At 38.4% G+C, this 22,176-nt stretch overlaps 1 protein-coding gene across 1 annotated transcript in view; it reads right to left on the reverse strand.

Moving 5' to 3' along the window:
- Positions 1–16,709: 16,709 nt before the first annotated feature.
- Positions 16,710–22,176, reverse strand: part of EPSTI1 (epithelial stromal interaction 1) — a 293,203-nt gene continuing 287,736 nt past the window's right edge. The window contains exon 12 of the mRNA XM_044072047.1: positions 16,710–20,454. Coding sequence (XP_043927982.1) covers positions 20,327–20,454 — 128 coding nt within the window. The 3' untranslated portion in view covers positions 16,710–20,326. The remainder of the gene's footprint in view (positions 20,455–22,176) is intronic.

Raw genomic sequence — 22,176 nt, forward strand, 5'->3', positions numbered from 1 at the left:
AAACAAAGATATTGGAGATCTCCAAACTCTGGACCCCACACAGTTTGGGTTTGTAAAAGGCAGATCATGTCTCCTAAACCTGATAGACTTCTTTGAAGCAGTCACCAAAGCCATAGATGAGGGTAAGGTGGTTCACACAGACTATCTAGATCTCACCAAGGCGTTCAACATCCCCCACTCTGGAATTAGAGATAAACTCACTAAACTATGTATAAATCCCTATGTCACAAGATGGGTTGCCAACTGGCTTACTGACAGAACCCACACTGTGAAAATAGCAGACTCCAAATCAGACTTCAGACCAGTGACAAGTGGAGTACCACAGGGTTCAGTCCTGGGTCTTCTACTGTTTGGTATCTACTTCTCTGAAGTGCAGGTTAACACAGTAGGTCTTTGGCTAACTAAATTTGCAGATGACATGCAAACTAGGAGCCATAATTGAAACTCCTAACGATGTGGACATCCTACAAAAGGGCCTCACTGAGACAGATGCCTGGTGTCAAAGCCATGGTCTCAAGCTCAATGCCAAAAAGTGCATTGTCATCCCCTTTGGTAAAAACTCTGTATCCATGAACTACCACATAGGCGGTAGTCTACTTAACACTGAAAGTGTGATAAGAGACCTTCGGACACAGGTGGACAGTAGTCTCTCCTTTGATAATCACATCACCACAGTGGTCAGGAAATCCTTCTACATGGCACACCTCATCACAAAAGGTTTCTCATCCAGAAAAAAAGAGGTTATTGTTCCCCTCTACTCATCACTCATTAGACCCATTATAGAGTACAACACCCATTTTGGTATGTACCTCACAAGACATCTACAACAACTGGAAAGGCCGCAGAAATACCTCACAAAAAGGATTACTGGCCTCAAACACATGCCCTACGCAGACTGACTCAAAAAACTCCAGCTTTACTCCGTTGCATATCGCCTACTCAGAGGCGATCTCTGCCTAAGATACAAAGCTATGTCAAACCCAAAGCTGTCGGACATGCTCCACTTAAAGAAATCCCAATCCCTCTGAGCTACATGCTCTAGGGACCTAAACCTTGTCACCACAATAAACAGAACATGCTGGAGGGATAGATTCCTGTCCCAGAGACTTCCCATACTCTGGAACAGACTACCTATCTATGTCAAACAGAGCTCCTCATTAGCACTCTTCAAGAACAATCCTGATGATTGGATGAGTAATAGGAAATTCACCCCGGGGATCACTTCTGTGGTTCTGCTTGACAGGGGCACAGGAAAATAATTTTCTTGGGTAGCGAAAGCCAGGGTACCTTTTTGGCTAGGCTTGTATAGGCCCTAGGGCTAATAGCCTAGTACCTACGTATGAACCTATGAACCTATGAAAAAGTCATTTGTATTAAAATATATGTAAATAATATGCTTTCAAATGAAAATATTTATAATACTAATAAATAATGTTGAAGGTACAGTGTCAGAAACCTTCCAGTTTTAAACAACCTGAAGGTATAATATGCTTTCATGTAGAAAAGTTATTATATATGGCATGATGTATAGGTAAAACCATCTATCAAAGATTCTGAATTTCTACCCCCAAACTACTCCTGCCTCTGACAAACTCCACAAAAAAGGTGGAGGTGTTTACTATTCCTAAGTACCTACACTGGTATTCCATATTCTAAACCAATTCCCTCCTTTTCCGTTGCAGAGCTACTAGTTACCTTTCTGAAACTCAATAACTGCAAAAGCCTTTGTATCATAGTCATATACATCCCCCAGGCAACAATCCTCCTATTCTTGAAGACATTCTAGTCTAGACAAGCAACAACATAAAAAATGAAACTATCATTCTAGGCGATGATAATATCAACTGGCTAGACACCTCTAATAAAAACCCATCTACAAATATCAACCTTCACATTTACTCCCAACTAATCTCTGATATTACCAGACCTGACAATAACAAAAACAAAGGCTCCACCTTGGATTGGATCCTGGTTTCCGATCCTGACAAAATCTCTTCCTCCGGCACTCTCCCTGACAGTATTAGCGACCAGCATTCATAACCCGTAAGCCTACCTCTATACCTAACAATCACCAATGGAGATATACCAGAGATCTATCTCACTTCTCTCAAAATATCCTCAATGACATCCTGCAGAAAACAAACTGGAGCCCACTGACATTTCTTCCACTTCATGAAGCTGTGGAATTCTTTAATTCCACATTCCTCAGGACTCTAAATAGTCTTGCCCCTCTCAGATTAAAGAGAGTCAAAGCAAAACATGCTTGCTGGCTTGCAAAGACCACAAAGCAAGTCATGTCCTCTAGGGACAAAGCTTGGAAAGCCTGGCAAAAAAACAAAACACCTTCCAATCTCACGCAATACAAACAACTTTGCAATCAGGCTAAACGCTTAGTTGTCAAAAACAAAAACAAAAAAAATACATCCAAGCTATTCAAGAGCAGCATAAACAAAATCCCAAGAAATTCTGGGGAGCAATTAACACCCTACTCCACCCGGGAACAAACAATGCCACATGCCCAAACCCAGAAAAAACTCCCTCTGAACTAGCTTCACTCTTCAATACATAATTTATTGACACCATCACCAAACTTACAACTACCTTCCCACCCATCAACACAGACCCACTAGGAACACTATCAGCACATAACCTTTCAAATCCCCTACCCACCTTCTCACTATCACCCATTCCCACATCCATCATCCAAAAACTTCTTTATAAACTAAAACCATGTACAAACGCCCCAGATAATCTTCCTACAGAATACCTACAACTAGCAGCCCCCTCCAATGCTTATCCTATTAGCATCCTCCTTAACAGGTCCATTCAAGAATCCTATATACCAGATATCTGGAAGAAAGCATTTGTCATCCCTCTTCATAAAGCCGGCAACAACTCCAACATCTCAAATTTCTGTCCCATCTGCATTCTTTCCCCATCTCTAAAACATTAGAGAAATGTATCTATACACAGCTCATAAGTCATCTAGTAAAACACCAATTACTTCCCCCCTCTCAACATGGCTTCAGGCTTGGACATAGCACCAACACAGCCCTCATTTCCTTCTTAGAAACAGTAAATAGCTTAGTTTCTGCACTCTTTTTTGATTTATCAACGGCATTTGACACCATTTCCTACTCCCTACTGCTTACTAAACTCTATAACCTTAGCCTATCTCCCCCCACCCTACAGTGGTTTACCAACTATCTCAGTAATAAGCAGCAATCTACCAGATGGCAGCACTCACCCTCCCCTTTCATTACTACTAACACAGATGTCCCTCAAGGTTCAATTTTGGGTACCCTCCTTTTCAGTATATTTGTCAGTAACTTTCATAATACTCTAACTCACAGTACTGTCACCCAATATGCAGATGACTCAACAATCATCTGCTCCTCAAAATCTGTCACTGAATTACAGCATTTTACCCAAAAAGCATTTATCTCTACTGAGCACTGGATGTCCCAGAATCACCTTGCCTGAAACCCCAATAAAACAAAACTATTATTACTGACCCCCACAAAATCTAGCCCTGTTGACAAGTCTCTATTTACTGTTAGTTCCTACAACAGCACTATCATTGAAGTTGTTCCTAGTACCAAATTGCTAGGTGTCATCATTGATGACAAATTAACTTTTGACCTTCACATCCACAGCAACATAAAAAAAAACGTCAAAAGCTGGGTGCCCTATATAGGCACAAATATTTCCTCAGTCTCTCTGCTAAAAAGGCCTTGGCCTCATTCTTCCTACTTCCAGCCCGTCTATATGGAGCCTACATCCTCACCAACCTACAATCTTCCTTAAAAAATAAGCTTGACTCTTGCTAAAACAACGTCGCTAAATTTGCTACAAGCGCAAAATATTCTACCCACCACTGCTCCTCTCAGCATCAACTAAACTGGCTAGAATCCCCCCACCACCTTACTTACCTACAATTAACTAAAGCCCACATGATAATCTTTCAACCTGAAAGCTGCCCTTCCCTCTCATCTATACTGATCATGTACCACACCAATTGCCACCTCAGGTCTGAAAACAAAATATTATTCTCTATCGAGAAACCTAAACTCTCAGCTGGCCAAATACTGTACGCTCATGCTGTCTCCAAGTTATGGAATAATCTTCCTCCTTCACTCAGGACAATCAGTAATCCTACTTCCTTCAAAAAATCCCTCAAATTCATTTTTTCCTCTCACTGGCTATGCTCCTGTACCCCACCAAATAACCCCAACACTGGATTTCCCACTCTAGAACCTCAACCTCTATCAATCTTATAAAAACACTCCCCTCTTCTCCTCTGTACCATTCTGACTCTTTTCTGTGACCTTGACTAACTCTTACCTGTCACCAGCTTTCTACCCTGAAGTCAACTCTTCTCACCTTAGAACTCTACAAATATATATATATATATATATATATATATATATATATATACATATATATATATATATATATATATATATATATATATATATGGGTCTCTTTCAAAACACCAAAAGACCAGAACATCGACAGTGTTTTGAAGGAGACCAAAACAACGAAACTTTAGAACACCGAAAAGCGCGAAATTCAAAATCCCGATGTTACGGGATTTTGATTTAGCACTTTTGGTGTTCCGCTGTGGGTGAGTATGCATGTGTAAGTGTATTTGTGAGGGGTAGTGCTGTAAGTGTGTGTTGTGACTGTAGTGTGTGTGAGGGACTGTAGTGTGTGGGTGTGAGTTTGCCTTGGGTGACTGTTTGTGTGATCTCGGAGTTAGAATATTAAAGTAGGGGGGTGCAGGGGGGTTTGCCCCCCCTGCCTATTTGTAGTGTAGGGTGGTGTGGTTGGTAGTTTGGGGCAGTTGTGTATGTATTTGTGTATGTTTTCTGTGTGTGTTATACTTACGTGGTTTTTGGTGTTGTGGTGTTTCGTTGTTTTGGTCTCGGTGTTTTGGTCTTTGGTGTTGTGAGGTTTTGTTGTTCTGAAATCGACCCATATATACATACACACATCTATATATATGTATATACATATATATATACATATATATATATGTGTATATATATATGTATATATATATATATATATATATATATATATATATATATATATATATATATATGTGTATATATATATGTATGTATATATATATATATATATATATATATATATATATATATATATATATATATATATATATATATATATATATATATATATATATATATATATATATATATATATATATACTCGTGTTGACTGAAATACATGGCATCACTACTTTCACATTTATAGCTGACTGTAATACATTATTGCCACTTCTGCCATTACTTTTCCTCTCATGTCATAGTACTGCCCATAATACTTTATCCTATGCATTAACATAGTTTACTCTTGCATATAGTTAAGGATTTTTGTATGTAATTAATGGAATTACATTGTCCTATGCTTCAACTTTGTTTTTTACTTTTGTATGTATCAACGTTGTTTCTTTTACTTATGTATGTAATACTGTGGAGCTTTTCTCCTTGGGCCTCCACTGAAAATGAGCCTTTCCTAGGCCCAGTGGACTTTCCCGGTCAACAAATCCAATAAATAAATAAATAAATAGAGGATGACAACCTTAACATGTGTTATCTTAATACTTCTTTTTAATTTCTTTATGTTTTGACATTGTTTGTATAAGTACACATATATGCAATCCAGTCTTACAGTAATCCAACTTTAAACAGTCAGTAAAGAGAATGGTTGTGAATGAAGTGCTACATGTATTAAACGCACAATTGTTTTCTACATCAATGATTTTTAATTATTCTTTGGCTATGAATCCGTATTTAAAGTAACACACACTAAATAAAAATGTAATAAACACTATACTAATTAGACAGGAAATGAAGACAAATTTAGATTGTTAAGTTAAGCATTTTTGTTCTTTAATCTAAACCAAGAACTTCCTCAGATCCTTTTTACCATTTTAGAATTTCTAACATTCACTTAATGTTCCTATTCATATATTAACAGCACATATAATTTAGAAAATTAGATACATAAACACTTTTACCCAGTTTTAAATACAGCATAAAGCTGATGACAAGAAAAAAGAAAAGCATGTAAATTTGTTCTATGATTTTTATCCCTTAATATCCTGTGTCTAGGTAACATTAAGCAAGCATCGCTCATCAAGATGTGAAGCACTACTGGCTGCTACTTTCAAAAGGTGATAATTTAATTCTTCACTCACTTAATTTCACATCTCTGGTTGGATAGTCAATCCTGCTCCATCACATATTTAGTCTGAGCTATTTAATCCATTAGAAGGTTGACAAAGCTATACATTTGCAAACTCATACAGGATATTCACTGTAGGGGGTAAAACGATAACTGCAGCAACATAAGAAGCAGTAAAGATTTGCCATAGTTGCCGAGGTTGACTCCGTTCCCTGTTTCACTGCAGTGGCTTCTTATGTACACCATGGCAACTTATTACAAGAATGTTTTTTTTTCCAGTTATGTTTCTTTGCTTTGCTGTACTGTCGACAGTGTTGATTATTTCAGTAATTGCCAATTTTAATTTTAGATTTCCACTCAGTAGTTATTCTCTTTTTTAGCAACTGTCATTATTAATTTTTCAAATTCCTATTTGTTTTTGTCATCTCTTCTGAGTTGAAGTTTAGGAGAGATGAAGTCGTGCTGTGGTAAGGATGGAAACTGTGTTGAGCGTGGGAGAACAGTTTATTTGTAGTGATTTAGGTGAGCACATGGGAATTAATGCATTTCTCTAGTACCCTGGATAGGTTGGATGGGATGGCTATATGTCAGAAGTTGGAGATTTCAGAAAAGGAGCCACCTTTGTGAATATGGATGATGTATGATTTTTTTCCATAGAGAAGGAACTTACCTTTCTTGAATGGAATTGTATGCCAGGGCATCAGCAGTTATTTAATATATTCTGTGTGGAGTTTGTCTGGCATAGGGTTGGTTACTTTTATTCTGATGAAATGCTTTCTAATGGTAGAAGTAAGAGCACAGGGGAGAGAGAAGGATGTTGGGGTGGTTAGTTCTGTGAGTGGTAGGAGGATGGGGCAGTTAGTTTTGGTGGGAAAAGAAGAGGTAGAGGTAGTGGATTTTTTTAGGAGGGAAGCAACAGTTTCTATGAAATAAGAGTTGAACTGGGAAGCAATGCTATAATGATGGCTTCATCAATGTTGAGAGTTTTTAGGGAGTGACAGTTAAGTTTAGTTTGGAGATAAAGGTTTCATTTTGGAAGGTTCTAAGGTTATGAGTTTGACTGAAATGGTGTTGTTTTCCTAGGCACCATAGTTGGCCAGGATGGACTAATTTGTTTACTGAGCACCAGAATATTTTGGGGTTGTCTGATTTGAGAGTAGTACTAGAATAATTTTTTGTCAGGATTTATTTGGTTTGGTTATGTTTCTAAAATGTTTGTAGTGCTGTTGGTTAGCTGGGGTATTTTAGTTTCCCAAGCATTCCAGACCATCTTTTTTTTCATTAGTTGCTTTCTTTCTCTAGTTAGCTAAGGTGCTGGGTTGACTATTTTTGTACAGACTAGAGCGTGGGCATCTAAGATACTTGGGAATGTAGTGTCAAACTGAGAGATGGCTTCATCAATGGTGAGAGTTTTTAGGGAGTGACAGTTACTAAGTTTAGTTTGGAGATAAAGGTTTCATTTTGGAAGGTTCTAAGGTTATGAGTTTGGCTGAAATGGTGTTGTTTTCTTAGGCACCATAGTTGCCTGATAGTTTATGTGAGAAGATGCTTACTTAGAGAGTCTGGGAGTGTGCCAGAGGAAATAATTTTGTGCAGTAAGTTAGTGAGAATCAGTCTGTAGCAGAATTCTTGTTACTGGTTTTATTGTATTTGGTTGGAGTGGAAATGAGCTGTTGAAACTGAAGAGATTTATACCTTTATTAGAGGTATTGGTAGGTATATCCTGCTTGCCTGGGTTTAGGTTGCAAGTATTATTGTTTCTTGTTCTATATTAGTGGAAGACCAGGATAAGATTCCTTCTATGATGTCAGGGTTATTACCTGGCAAAATGTAGATTGTTATTATGCAGAGCCTTTTATGCTTGTTAATTTTAAGTGAGGTGGCTAGCACTGCTGTATTATCAGTTTGTGGAAGGGCAAGTGTTGAGAAGTCAAGAGACAATGTGTTCTTGAACATTATGGAAATGCCACAGGCATTTTTGTCTTTTCCATCCATTCAGAGTAAATTATAACCAAGAGGAAGGATTTCCTCATTTGTTTGTGTGTTATTTGAGCCAGGTGTCTGTAATGGCTAAGATGTCAGGTAAGTGAGGGGTTATCCCGGCATGTACATTAGATATTTTATTTTGAATACTTCTTACATTGATGTGATTTAGTTTTCACTTAGATACAGTAGGTTTGTGGAGAGCATTTGGGGACTAGGGGAGTTTGGTTTGGGCCAAAATCTGGATGGATAACACCACAGAGGTTTAGTAGGTGGGGGACTGGCAGATTAAGGTGGATCTGCTTATAAGTATTTTTGTTTTTGATGTGTAGTTTTGAGAGTGAGGAGTTGTGGGTGAAGTATTTAGGTTTTTGCCACTGTATGGTAAATACATTGATTAGGTAGTGGCTTGGATTAGTGGTGTGAGTTACAGACTGGAAGCCTGGGTGAAGTAGGTCAGTTACATGAAGAAGAATAAGTAAGGATGTGATGTAACTTACTTGTACAAGTACAGAGAGAAAGAGTAGAAGTGTAAGAAACACAGTGGAGAGGAATGGAGATTGGTTGAGTGAGGGTGGGTGTAGGGGTAGAGAAGAAAAATAGGAGAGAGATGTGTGAACAAGGTATACAGATGTTTCAGAAGTGAGTATATTATATTTGATAGCAGTAGCATAGCAAGGTTGGGATGAAGGGGCCATGTGCCCTGAGTGGAACCTGTAAGGGGGTGTAATCTGACTGTCATTCCTGCATTCTTTCTGTACTGGCATTTTAGAAATGCCAGTACAGAAATCAACTATTTTGTGCTGTTGCTCGTAGGGAGGAGACATGCCTGGAAGGGACCATGAGTCCATTTGAGAGTGTTTCCTTTTTTTTTTTTTGTGATTCACTATTAACAAGGAGGTGGGGCACTAGTTCAGGGTCTGGCACAGGGTTTTGGGTGAGCCAGCAACATCTCTGTTGATAGCAATAAGTTAGGACTGTCGAGTTGGAGGGGTTTACAAAAGTATGTGGGTTGAGATAGGTATGGTATTCACTGAAGAAAGAGAGTGGAGACTAGATAATGGGTTGGGGTGGAGTTTATAGAATTGAAGTTTCAATGTAGAGTGGGACTTATTGTAGAATAATTAATCACAAATCAGAAAAATATAGATATCTAAGATAAATGTTTTAAATAAAGTGCTTTTGTTTCAAGAATATGGTACTTTCAGTGTCCAAAGATCTCTATAATCAGGTTGCATTCATTATAATCAACGTTCTAGTACTGTAGAAATATTAAACATCTTAAGAAACATGCTAAATATACACACTTTATAAATAACTTTTTAGAAATATGTTAATAAACATTTCAATTTCCACTTTAAATACAGCCTGCAATTATGTACTGTTTTATATTGCTTTAACATTGCTTAACTGTAAACTGCTTTTTCATACTGAGAGTTGTATCTTCTGTTTGTGAGTGCTCTATCAGAACTTTTCTGTGCATTTTTGTCTGTTACAGTTAAAAGCACTCTTGAGTCTGCTCCTTGATCTGTTTAAAACTTTCATTTAGTGGCTACAGCTCGGAACTGTAATAGTGTGCATTACTATAATTGATTTTTTTATCTAAATTACTAAATTGTAAACTGCTTTTTCATACTGAGACTTTTATTTTCTCTTTGTGGGTGTTCTTTCTATTCTTTTAAAGAGAGGTTTCTGTGTTCTGCTCAGGTGGCATAATCTTGATAGAGGCCTGTTGTCTAGGCTGGAAGTTTTGTTTGAGTTTCCTGTGTTTCTGGCAGCCATTTTCTGCTGATTGTCTTCATTATTATTGAGAGTAACAAGGCCTCCTGACCTTCTGTAGTATGAGTGATTGGGTAATAGCAGGGGCTGAGTAGTAATCTGATCTTCCAACTCCTCCATTCTTACTGCTATATGAACCCTGTGTCTTATAAACGCTCTGCTTGTATTGTCAGGCTCTGGATTGCATTACATAAGTGGACATTCCTTAAGATTCCAAGAGCAGGCTAAGTTATTTCTTACACTTATTTCACTGAACTGCACTTCTGAAAAACTTATAATTGTGCCATACAGTTGATCTGCTATATTTTTGCACTGTTATAAAGCTTTTTTTATTGTTTCACTGCATTTATGTACTGTTTTATACTGTTTTAACATTACTTAACTGTAAACTGCTTTTTCATACTGAGAGTTGCATTTTCAGTTTGTGAGTGCTCTATCCGAACTTTTCTGTGCATTTTTGTCTGTTACAGTTAAAAGCATTCTCGAGTCTGCTCCTTGATCTGTTTAAAACTTTCATTTAGTGGCTACAGCTAGGAACTGTAATAATGTGCATTACTATAATTGCTTTTTTATTTAAATTACTAAACTGTAAACTGCTTTTTCATACTGAGACTTTTATTTTGTCTTTGTGGGTGTTCTTTCTGTGCTTTTAAAGTTAGGTTTCTGTGTTCTGCTCAAGTGGCATAATCTTGATAGAGGCCTGTTGTCTAGGCTGGAAGTTTTGTTTGAGTTTCCTGTGTTTCTGGCAGCCATTTTCTGCTGATTGTTTTCATTATTATTGAGAGTAACAAGGCCTCCTGACCTTCTGCAGTACAAGTGATTGGGCAATAGCAGGGGCTGAGTAGTAATCTGATCTTCCAACTCCTCCATTCTTACTGCTATATAAACCCTGTGTCTTATAAATGTTCTGCTTGTATTGTCAGGCTCTGGATTGCATTGCATAAGTGAAAATTCCTTAAGATTCCAAGTGCAGGCTAAGTTATTTCTTACACTTATTTCACTGAACTGCACTTCTGAAACACTTATAATTGTGCTATACAGCTGATCTACTATATTTTTGCACTGTTATAAAGCTTTTTTATTGTTTCACTGCATTTATGTACTGTTTTATACTGCTTTAACATTACTTAACTGTAAACTGCTTTTTCATACTGAGAGTTGTGTTTTCTGTTTGTGAGTTCTCTATCCAAACTTCAGTTAAAAGCATTCTCGAGTCTGCTCCTTGATCTGTTTAAAACTTTCATTTAGTGGCTACAGCTAGGAACTGTAATAGTGTGCATTACTATAATTGCTTTTTTATTTAAATTACTAAATTGTAACCTGCTTTTTCATACTGAGACTTTTATTTTCTCTTTGTGGGTGTTCTTTCTCTGCTTTTAAAGTGAGGTTTCTGTGTTCTGCTCAGCTGGCATAATCTTGATAGAGGCCTGTTGTCTAGGCTGGAAGTTTTGTTTGAGTTTCCTGTGCTTCTGGCTGCCAATTTCTGCTGATTGTCTTCATTATTATTGAGAGTAACAAGGCCTCCTGACCTTCTGTAGTACGAGTGATTGAGTAATAGCAGGGGCTGAGTAGTAATCTGATCTTCCAACTCCTCCATTCTTACTGCTATATAAACCCTGTGTCTTATAAAGGTTCTGCTTGTATTGTCAGGCTCTGGATTGCATTGCATAAATGGAAATTCCTTAAGATTCCAAGAGTAGGCTAAGTTATTTCTTACACTTATTTTACTGAACTGCACTTCTGAAACACTTATAATTGTGCTATACAGTTGATCTACTATATTTATGCACTGTAATAAAGCTTTTTTATTGTTTCATTGCATTTATGTACTGTTTTATACTGTTTTAACATTACTTAACTGTAAACTGCTTTTTCATACTGAGAGTTGTATTTTCTGTTTGTGAGTGCTCTATCCGAACTTTTCTGTGCATTTTTGTCTGTTACAGTTAAAAGTATTCTCGAGTCTGCTCCTTGATCTGTTTAAAACTTTCATTTAGTGGCTACAGCTAGGAACTGTAATTTTTTCCACCCACACTCCCTAGTGTTGTGTGTTCTTATACTTGGTGACTTTGCAATTGCCCGCCCATACTGTATATTTGATCTGTGACACTCCTCCCAGTCTAGAGTCATTAGTTCACGCAATCTAATAGAGAACATTTGTGAAGGCCAACCCACTCAGATTCTTAACGTTGAATTAACTTCTGTTCCAGCTTTCTCCATTTCCACTTTACTGGAAAAAAAATTCTAAGCTTGCTTCCCCCCTTTCCTGTGGCAGTTCAGATATGGATTTGCTGTGTCCAGGACTGTTTGTGAGCTCCTAAGCTCCCCCCTACTTAACTGGAGTTAAACTATTCCTGGCACCATAAAGTCTGTTCTTCAAAATTTCCCTTGCAACTAGCCAGCTTTTTAGTTTTAGCACTCATCTGTTTCTTTGATCTCAGCACTTGTTCAGAACTCATTGTAAGCACTAAATAAGTTACAAATTACTACAGCACTCAACTTTCCTCACTTTAGGAAAACAGTTTTTAGTACTTAATAAATAAGTACCTATTCAGGCATGTCTAAAGGTCAGCTCCCGGTGTTTTTTTCCTGTCTACCTGATGAATCTGATGAATCTGGGCATCTTGGGACAATGCAGCAATTGCCTCATGTACACAGACAACCCTCTACTCCTACCACCCAACACTACGACCTGTGAGAGATGCACTTATATAGCCAAACTGGAAGAAAAGCTCTCTTCACCAAAGACTGGCCTAGACAGTCAAGAGGAGAAGGTAAACACTTGCACCGCACCACACTCATCACATAGTCCCTCAAAACCTACACCACCAAAACACACACAAAAAACCATAAAACACACACCTACATTTGTGGAGGCTCTCAGTACAAATCTGCCCAAACAACAGAGACCTCCAAAGCAGAAATGCAAGCAACCTCCACCCCCCAACACAACCCAAACGACACATAGCCCACATACTCAGTGTGCCACTCAACTACAGCCCATAAGGTATTACGTACCCAACACTCTAGTCATAGGTGACTCTATAGTCAGGCAAACTGATGTTCCACTCACCAGGCTAAACAAGGAAAAAGTTACTGTCAGCTGCCTGTCAGGTGCCAGGATCCGCCACATAATGCACACACTGGGGTCACTCCACAACAAGTACAAATATGACTCTGTCATTGTCCATGTTGGTGTGAATGACCTGAGACGTACCTCCCTGGACTACATGAAAAGAGACATGGAGGAGCTCTCTGATCTTGTAGCCCAGGCCGGTATGACCCTAGCCCTGAGTAGAATCCTGCCATCACCCAGAATGACACCACAGTACAAGGACAAAATGATTGACTTTAACAACTGGCTAAGCTTCTGGTGTCATTCTAATGGAATCCAGTATCTGTCTGCCTGGGATGACATGATCGACAGACCACGCTGCTTTGCCAGAGATGGCCTGCACCTGTCACCCTTGGGATTCCGGATACTGGCAAAGGCTCTTGCCACCACTATAGTGCTTTTTTAGGCAAGGTTCAAATGACAAATTCACCACCATAACAGGTAAAAGCAAGCAAAATCCGAGGGTAATGCTACTCAATGCTAGAAGTCTAAACCTCAAAATGCACTCACTCGAGGCACTCCTTAAAATGGAGAACATTGACATCTGTGCAGTAACAGAGACCTGGTTCAAAGCTCCAGAGGGCACCCCTGCATTACTAGGCTATAATTCATACCACACCTTTCGGCCACCAAACCCGGACCAAAACACTAAAGGTGGAGGCATGTCCATATTCATTAAGGATATCCACACCTCCAAGCTAGTTGCTTTGCATAATGAATCTGAGATTATCCAAGTTCAACTAACTCTGGGCAAAACCGCAATCCAGATTGTAGCTTGCTACAGACCATCCACCATGCCCCAGGATTCCCACTCCTCTTTTCTTGATACACTGGAAAATATTAAGGTACAACCCAACTCTCTAATAATGGGTGATTTCAACTACCCTACCATTAACTGGGAAAACTACTCATGTACCAACTCTTTTTCTCAACGTTTTCTGGAAATCATCAATTCCAACGCTTTGGATCAACTTATCCACACCCCACCAGGGGCAGCAATATCCTAGACCTGGTCATCACCAACATGGGTGACCGGTGTTCCACACCAGAGGTCAGCTCCTCGTTGGTCAGATCCAACCACAAGCTAATCACCCTAGACATCCACATCCGGCCCCCACCCCCCATTAGGAAAACAGCTGTAAAAAATTTCTCCAAAGCCAACTTCACGCTTCTTAAGATAGAAGTGACAAACTTCATGACACCCATGCAGATGGACAATAGAGGTACGACTGCTGAATCCTACACAAATGCACTTTATAAGCACTTATACGAGTGCATGGATCATGCTATTCCTAACAGAACCAAGATGCTATCCTCCAAAAAAAGGAAGCCAATCTGGTGGTCTTCTGCCATAAACAAACTCTACAACAGAAGAAAGAAACTGTTGCAAAAAAGAGAAAAATCCCACGATTGCAGGAACTCCCTGATCAGCCTCAGTAAGAAGCTGAGATCCCTCATATAATCCTCCAAAGCTAGTTATGAAAACAAAATTGCCACTTATTCTAAAGACAACCACAAAGCATTCTATAGCTATGTCAAAAATCTCAATGGCAACACTCAGATCTGCTCTGAGTTACAGCACAATGACACTAAATATACAGAACCAACTGATATTGCCAACATCCTGGCAGATAGGGTCAGTGCTAACTTTACCCCCCTCTCACCCTCTAAAGGGCCCATCTTTATACCGGAAGAATGCAAAGTTCCTGTAATCACGGCTGCACAGGTAAAAACTTCACTCTCCAAAGCCAAGAACACAGCATCCATGGGACCTGACAACATCCCAGGCCGCCTTCCACATGAACTACAGAATGAACTGGCACCCCACCTACATACCATGTTCAATCATAGCCTCACCTCAGGCTTTATGCCCATTGAATGGCACAGCATGACAGTTATCCCACTCCACAAAGGGGGGGCCACAACAGACCCTGGGAACTACTGCCCCATTAGCCTGACGAGCCTCATCTGCAAGGCCATGGAACGTATCATCATGGAACTCATAAACAAAGACATTGGAGATCTCCAAACTCTGGACCCCACACAGTTTGGGTTTGTAAAAGGCAGATCATGTCTCCTAAACCTGATAGACTTCTTTGAAGTAGTCAGCAAAGCCATAGATGACGGTAAGGTGGTTCACATAGCCTATCTAGATCTCGTCAAGGCGTTCAACACCACCCCCCACTCTGGAATTATAGATAAACTCACTAAACTAGGTATAAATCCCTATGTCACAAAATGGGTTGCCAACTGGCTTACTGAAAGAACCCACACCGTGAAAGTAGCAAACTCCAAATCAGACTTCAGACCAGTGACAAGTGGAGTACCACAGGGTTCAGTCCTGGGTCCTCTCCTGTTTGGTATCTACTTCTCTGAAGTACAGGCTAACACAGAAGGTCTTTGGCTAACTAAATTTGCAGATGACTGCAAACTAGGAGCCATAATTGAAACTCCTAATGATGTGGACATCCTACAAAAGGGCCTCACTGAGACAGATGCCTGGTGTCAAAGACATGGTCTCAAGCTTAATGCCAAAAAGTGCATTGTCATCCCCTTTGGTAAAAACTCTGCACCCATGAACTACCACATAGGCGGTAGTCTACTTAACACTGAATGTGTGATAAGAGACCTTGGGACACAGGTGGACAGTAGTCTCTCCTTTGATAATCACATCACCACAGTGGTCAGGAAATCCTTCTATGTGGCACACCTCATCACAAAAGGTTTCTCATCCAGAAAAAAAGAGGTCATTGTTCCCCTCTACTCATCACTCATTAGACCCATTATAGAGTACAGCACCCATTTTGGTATGTACCTCACAAGACATCTACAACAATTGGAAAGGCCGCAAAAATACCTCACAAAGAGGATTACTGGCCTCAAACAGATGCCTTACACAGACCGTCTCAAAAACTCCAACTTTACTCCGTCGCATATCGCCTACTCAGAGACGATCTCTGCCTAACATACAAAGCTATGTCAAACCCAGAGCTGCTGGACATGCTCCACTTAAAGAAATCCCAATACCTCGAGCTACATGCTCTAGGGACCTAAACCTTGTCACCACAATAAACAGAACATGCTGGAGGAATAGATTCCTGTCCCAGAGACTTCCCATACTCTGGAACAGACTACCTATCTATGTCAAACAGAGCTCCTCATTAGCACTCTTCAAGAAAAATCTTGATGATTGGATGGGTAATAGGAAATTCATCCCGGGGATCACTTCTGTGGTTCTGCTACACAGGGGCACAGGAAAATAATTTTCTTGGGTGGCGAAAGCCAGGGTACCTTTTTGGCTAGGCTTGTATAGGCCATAGGGCCAATAGCCTAGTACCTACCTATGAACCATGAGATAATCTTAGCTATAAACTGATTTTCAATTTTTTTCATAATTCTGTACCTTGGTACTACAACAACAAAAGTGAGAACAATTTACTGTCTGCATCAGCAGTTGCATCTCTTGCCAAAAAATTTGAATGCTTATGAATGTTGGTGGGATTCACTGCTCAGAACTACTGGTTTATGTAAGTACACCAAATGCTTTACTGAACACAGGAACTCTTGTTTGCAGTTTCATGTTTGTTTCTTATCTAAAGTAAGACACACAAATGGATAATGGTGTAGAAAGTTTACTAGTGAGGTTTACCTGTTGATGGCCTATATAAACCAAGCACTACATAAGCAGTGCCAATTATACATAATAGACTGCTTTACATTGCATTTTGATTGATAAAAATACTAAATCCCTACACGTATATTTTTCTTTAGCCTGCTGTACATGGTTAGTCTAGCAGATATTCACTTCTATTAAAAAAATATACTGACATTCTCATCATAACGTCAGTAAAGAAAATAATATTCACACATCTTTTCAAAAAGGTTAGTATAATTTAAAGCTGTTAAAAATCATAACAAAATTGCTCTTACAGCATTTAGCATAAATTAGCCCAGAGGCCAATAGGCTTGATTGTTACTGTTATTGTTGCTAGACATCAATGTATATGTACCCGTCTGCACTGAAATCAGAGGCGTAAATGGGGATGATGATATTATTATATCGTTCTGGAATATCCTAGATTTAAAAAGTATTTAAAATATGTGAGGCTATCTTTGGCTATGTTACTAATGTATGAACAGTTTTATGTCACCAATGGAATTATTTATTTATTTTTTCACACCATTTGCTCACTGAATAATCCCAACCAGTCTTTAGGTCCTTCAGCAAGGGTAACCTGGGATAACTAACAAAGCAGAGCTTTAGGAGAGGCAAGCACAGTGTTCTACACAAATTTAAAGGTACTGTCTAGGCACAGGTACTGCCTAACATCAAAATTACTAAATATAGTAAGACATAATGTAAAACATGTAGTCACGATTATTTATGAATTACATATCAAATGGAGGATTACATTTTGGCATTATGTTTTCATAAGAAAAGAGGAGCCAGTTTTTCCCATGAGAAAACAAGAGCCATTATTTCCAGTTTCATGATGTGAAAATCTTCATGCCTGTGCTATATTTTTGTGAGACACGTGACATTTTGCAGTATATGCACTGCAGAGATGAGCACTGGGGAGCAGTTTTTTATAATTTTATGACATGGGTAAAACATCACGTTCTACACAGTTATTCATAATAACTACACACAGATAAGTGGATCAAACAAATAAGAAGCTGATCTGAGGTGCCTGAAACTACAGAAGGTACAAAGACAAGAGGGAAAGTGGACTGAAGAGGTCACTTACTTGTATGTGTGTATCAGGGAAGTGTAGGTTGAAAAGATACAATGAGAAAAATAGAGTGAAAAGAGGTAGTGGCTGTGACAGTGGCAAGGCAAAGGACAACAAGAACCATCCCTGTTGATACAAATGGTTTTTAAAGTAGGTTGCACTATGTATGCATTCAGCAAGTGTACAACTGTTTGAAGTTAAATGTAAATAGGCAATCATGTATAAACAAGAAAAAAAACAGAAAGATGATGAGGAGGCAGCAAAAGCAAGCACAGAGCAAGCAGTATTTGATGTCATTTGCTGTAGTAAATTATCTCCCTTCCTTGAACAAAACTATTAAACTTTTATTCACCCAATAATTTAAGAATGAACCATTTAATATAGATACACAACATACTTTGGCCAAATTTATGGACTAGAAGGATAAAGCTCAGACTATAACCAAGATGACATGGGTTTAAGTAGTGTATGGAGCACTGGAGGAGCTGACACAAGAAGTTAGAGGAATAAAAGACTTTGCATATCTATCTCTGTCTCGGTGGGAGAGTTAGGCATGCATCCATGGTTTACACTCCATATTAGAACATGCAGTGGATAAAGGAGCATCCAAAGAAACACTACCTGCAAGAAGGAGGTGGGAAGGACCTTTGACTGCTACTTCATTCATGGAAGCAGATGACATTCCCCACAAAGATGTATCCTACGTGCTCCCCTTTAGTGTCTACGGAACATGAACTTAGAAGTATTAAGGCCTTAAATTCTAAATCCTCTGAACCACCACTCACTTTTCTCAACTTTCATACCTAGAGGAGAGTCTTAGCTGCAGGGTTCTTGCCAGTGGAAAAAGAATGGGCTAAAATAACCCAAGAGAACTAGGTTAGATGGTCATAAAGGAGCAAGTGATCAAATGTGGTGCAAAAAATGAACACTTTTTTGTAATAAAACACAATCGTATGTAATACACAAATATACAATTTATCTATAGTGTAAAAGTTCATATACGGCAGCAAAATTCATTATATTATTTATTTTTCTTCGCAACATATGTATACCATTAAATTAAAATAAACACATTTTTAAGTACCTATTTGCAGAAGTAAAACTCTTTAAACTAGTCCAGTATACCAGAAATAAAAATGCTGATTATTCTGAATATGTTATATTGCTACATGAATAATGGTCAAGAGATCACAACAGGCAATATCTAGTACAATTTTATGCAACACAGAATTTAAAAGAGTACTAGGCTGACAAACTAAAAACTTCAACTAGAACCCCATCCAGGAAACCCCTACACAGTCTCTGTAACATAACCAACTCACATTTTGCCATGTCATTGCGAGAAGATCTATTCCTCATAAATGTCCTGGGATTTTTATTTCCTCTAATGGTTGCATAAAATGCATCATACAATTATTTATATCTGAAATACCTTAATATGATATAAAGTAACAGAATCAATTCAGGTTATACAAAAGTGAGTTTGTTACTTTGACAACAAAGTGAACTCCAGTCACTTGGACTGCTTATGGATATGGTTTATCCTGCAAAATTACAAATGTTCATAAAAATATCCCACACTGGCCATCTGAAAAGGTGGCACTACTAGTGTTAATAGGAACAGGACAGTTCACATCTGTTTACCAATTTGTGCAAAAAAGACTACTGTACATGAAACTACGTGAAGACAGACAATTTCTCTTTTGAAGCAGGGATGAAAGAAGGAAACAGATCAGCTGATACAACAACAGGACCAAGAAAAATAACAGAGGCTTCAAGCTTACTAGAGCTCCAGAAACTCTCAGGAGCAGCCTGTAAACAGAAAGTGGCTAAACAAATGACATGCATTTATTTTACAAACATCTTCAATTGCTTCAGACAAACATTCAATAACTCAGCTGCATTCTCTCAAACTTTTGTTTCATTTCTCCTCAGATATCTAATAAAATAAACCAATATATATATATATATATATATATATATATATATATATATATATATATATATATATATATTCTCAAAGAGCATTACAGTAATCAAAATGAATTCCCTTAGAGCTTCCTTTTTCTTTGAGTGGTGTTCAAGCCAAAAGTAATGTGTATTACCTACAGCAAACAGAGGTCTATCTTATTCCTTCAGTACCAGACCATACTATGGACAGAACATTACAAGATGCACAAGGACTGGTCACAGATTTCCCTGTTGATATTTCTTGACCAACTGATGTAACTGTAATTGTCTAACTGCCCAGTACACACACATGATGTTATGATTTATCTGGTGCTCCTCGTTTACATCCTTGGGTGGAGTTATTCTGCACTTGCAACAAGTTCTCAGAATGTTTGTTAAAGTAAAAAATATCCTTAAGTCATCCACTCCCAAAAGAGATATAATTGAATAGTCACTGTAATAGTGCATATCTAATGCAGACATGGTGCAGAAGTGATATAAATTGATACTGGTCATCTTTTCAGTCTTAAAAGATGCTTATGACCCACAAATCTTATGAGAGAAGTTCACAGGCTTGATTATAGTCCCAGTTACACTGTTGTAGTACCTCTCCAAGAGCAGATATCTCATAGTATGGAAAGACACTGTGAAGTTTCATAATTATCCACTCCTGATCACAATCTGCAAAAAAAAACAAACAGGCAGTAAGTTATCAGCAGAGAGCTCTGTCATTTAAGTCATTACTATATCAATATTTACATTTACTTTTTAATTTATCTTTATCAACCAAGCTATACAATAAACAACCGAGAAATCAGCACTCTTGAACATTAAAGAAAAAAAGTAAGAGAACAAGGTGTTAAACATCACCTCAATGGCAGTAAATTAAATATTACTGCATATTAATTATTATACAGATTACCATCCACAACCATTTAAACTGGGAAGCTGTAAGGGTAAAATGTATCACCATACTTGTTTTTGTTACATTTACAATCTTAATGTCTATCAATATTATTCATTTCACAAGTCTGTCTCTTTCAACACAACAAGCCAGTCATGGTCATTCCTCCCTGCCTACAGATATAGTATGTCACTTCTTTGTCAAGCTATCTGGGACTGTCCTCACACTGTAAACCAGCATCATCTGTGTAATGGATTCTAACCAAACACTTCACACAGGCACCTTAGCAAAGGAAAAGAAAGTCATGCATTTGTTACCTACCCCTTTCATGCTCACTGCAAGATACAGGCCTTGACTGATTAACTCTGAAGCCAGTGGAAGTTGTGTCCCACTTCACTACTCTACAACCCCCAATTCTCCAGCCATGCCCCTCAGACCACCCATTATATTTGCTCTGATCTCCTTCCATTGTCACACCCTCATGACACACATTTTAAAAAGACTCCATCATAAAACCACATAATCCTCTTATCTCACTACCCTCACAGTCAGTATTACATTATTACTGGAAGTCGTAACTCCCACTTACAACTCCCTGTACAAACACAACACACATCCAATCAAAAATATGTTCCTCTTTCCACAGTTAACCCTGTTCTCCCTCCTTTTTCTTCCTCACCTCCCTCACCCCTACTACCAATAGTAAATATCGTTATAAAACACTTACACAACCTATCATCATATCATTATGTATTACCACTCCTTCCATAACTTCCTCACCAACACATCACCACCACAACCCCCCAGTAATCAAACCAAACATATTTCTCAGCTCACCACTATCAGGATCACTCTTTATTTGATTACCAAGACTAAGAAATATTTTTCTCTCTGCCTAAAACACCCAAGACCCCATTCACACCATTATCCTTAATCTTCGTACTCCTTAAGAATAACATTGAATCCAACCCAGGCCCAACAACTAGTTTTCCTTAACATCTGAAATATTACTTTCCTACACTGGCCTGTGCCCTCTCCAATGCACACAACATCAAAAACAAGCTAGACCACATAAGTACTTTTACTTCCCAGCATAAACCAGACATTCTAGCTGTCATAGAATTCTGGGTCAAAAACGACTCCCCAACTTACAACACTTTCTACCCGCCTACAATTTTATATAGAAATAACCTAAACCCAAAAGTCATTGCCCAAGGAAAATTCTTCTCAGACTCCAATCCTAATTAGATTCTCTTAAAATTTCAAACTCACAGAGGAAAACCACTACCGATCACTACAGTCTTTCTACCACCACTTTCTTCCCTATATAAATTCAAATCACTCATCGCTAACTAATTACTGTCCCAAAAACAATAATATAATCATTATAGTTGACTTCAGTCTTAATTATCTTGGCCCTCTTTCATCTGATATATGTACTTTCCTAGCAGACCTAGATCTCCTTCAACTCATAAAAGAACCAACAAGGCATAACTTTA

This window comes from Protopterus annectens, chromosome 5.part0 (assembly GCF_019279795.1).
Source record: "Protopterus annectens isolate FY-2018-M chromosome 5.part0, PAN1.0, whole genome shotgun sequence".
Classification (NCBI taxonomy): Eukaryota; Metazoa; Chordata; order Ceratodontiformes; family Protopteridae; genus Protopterus; species Protopterus annectens.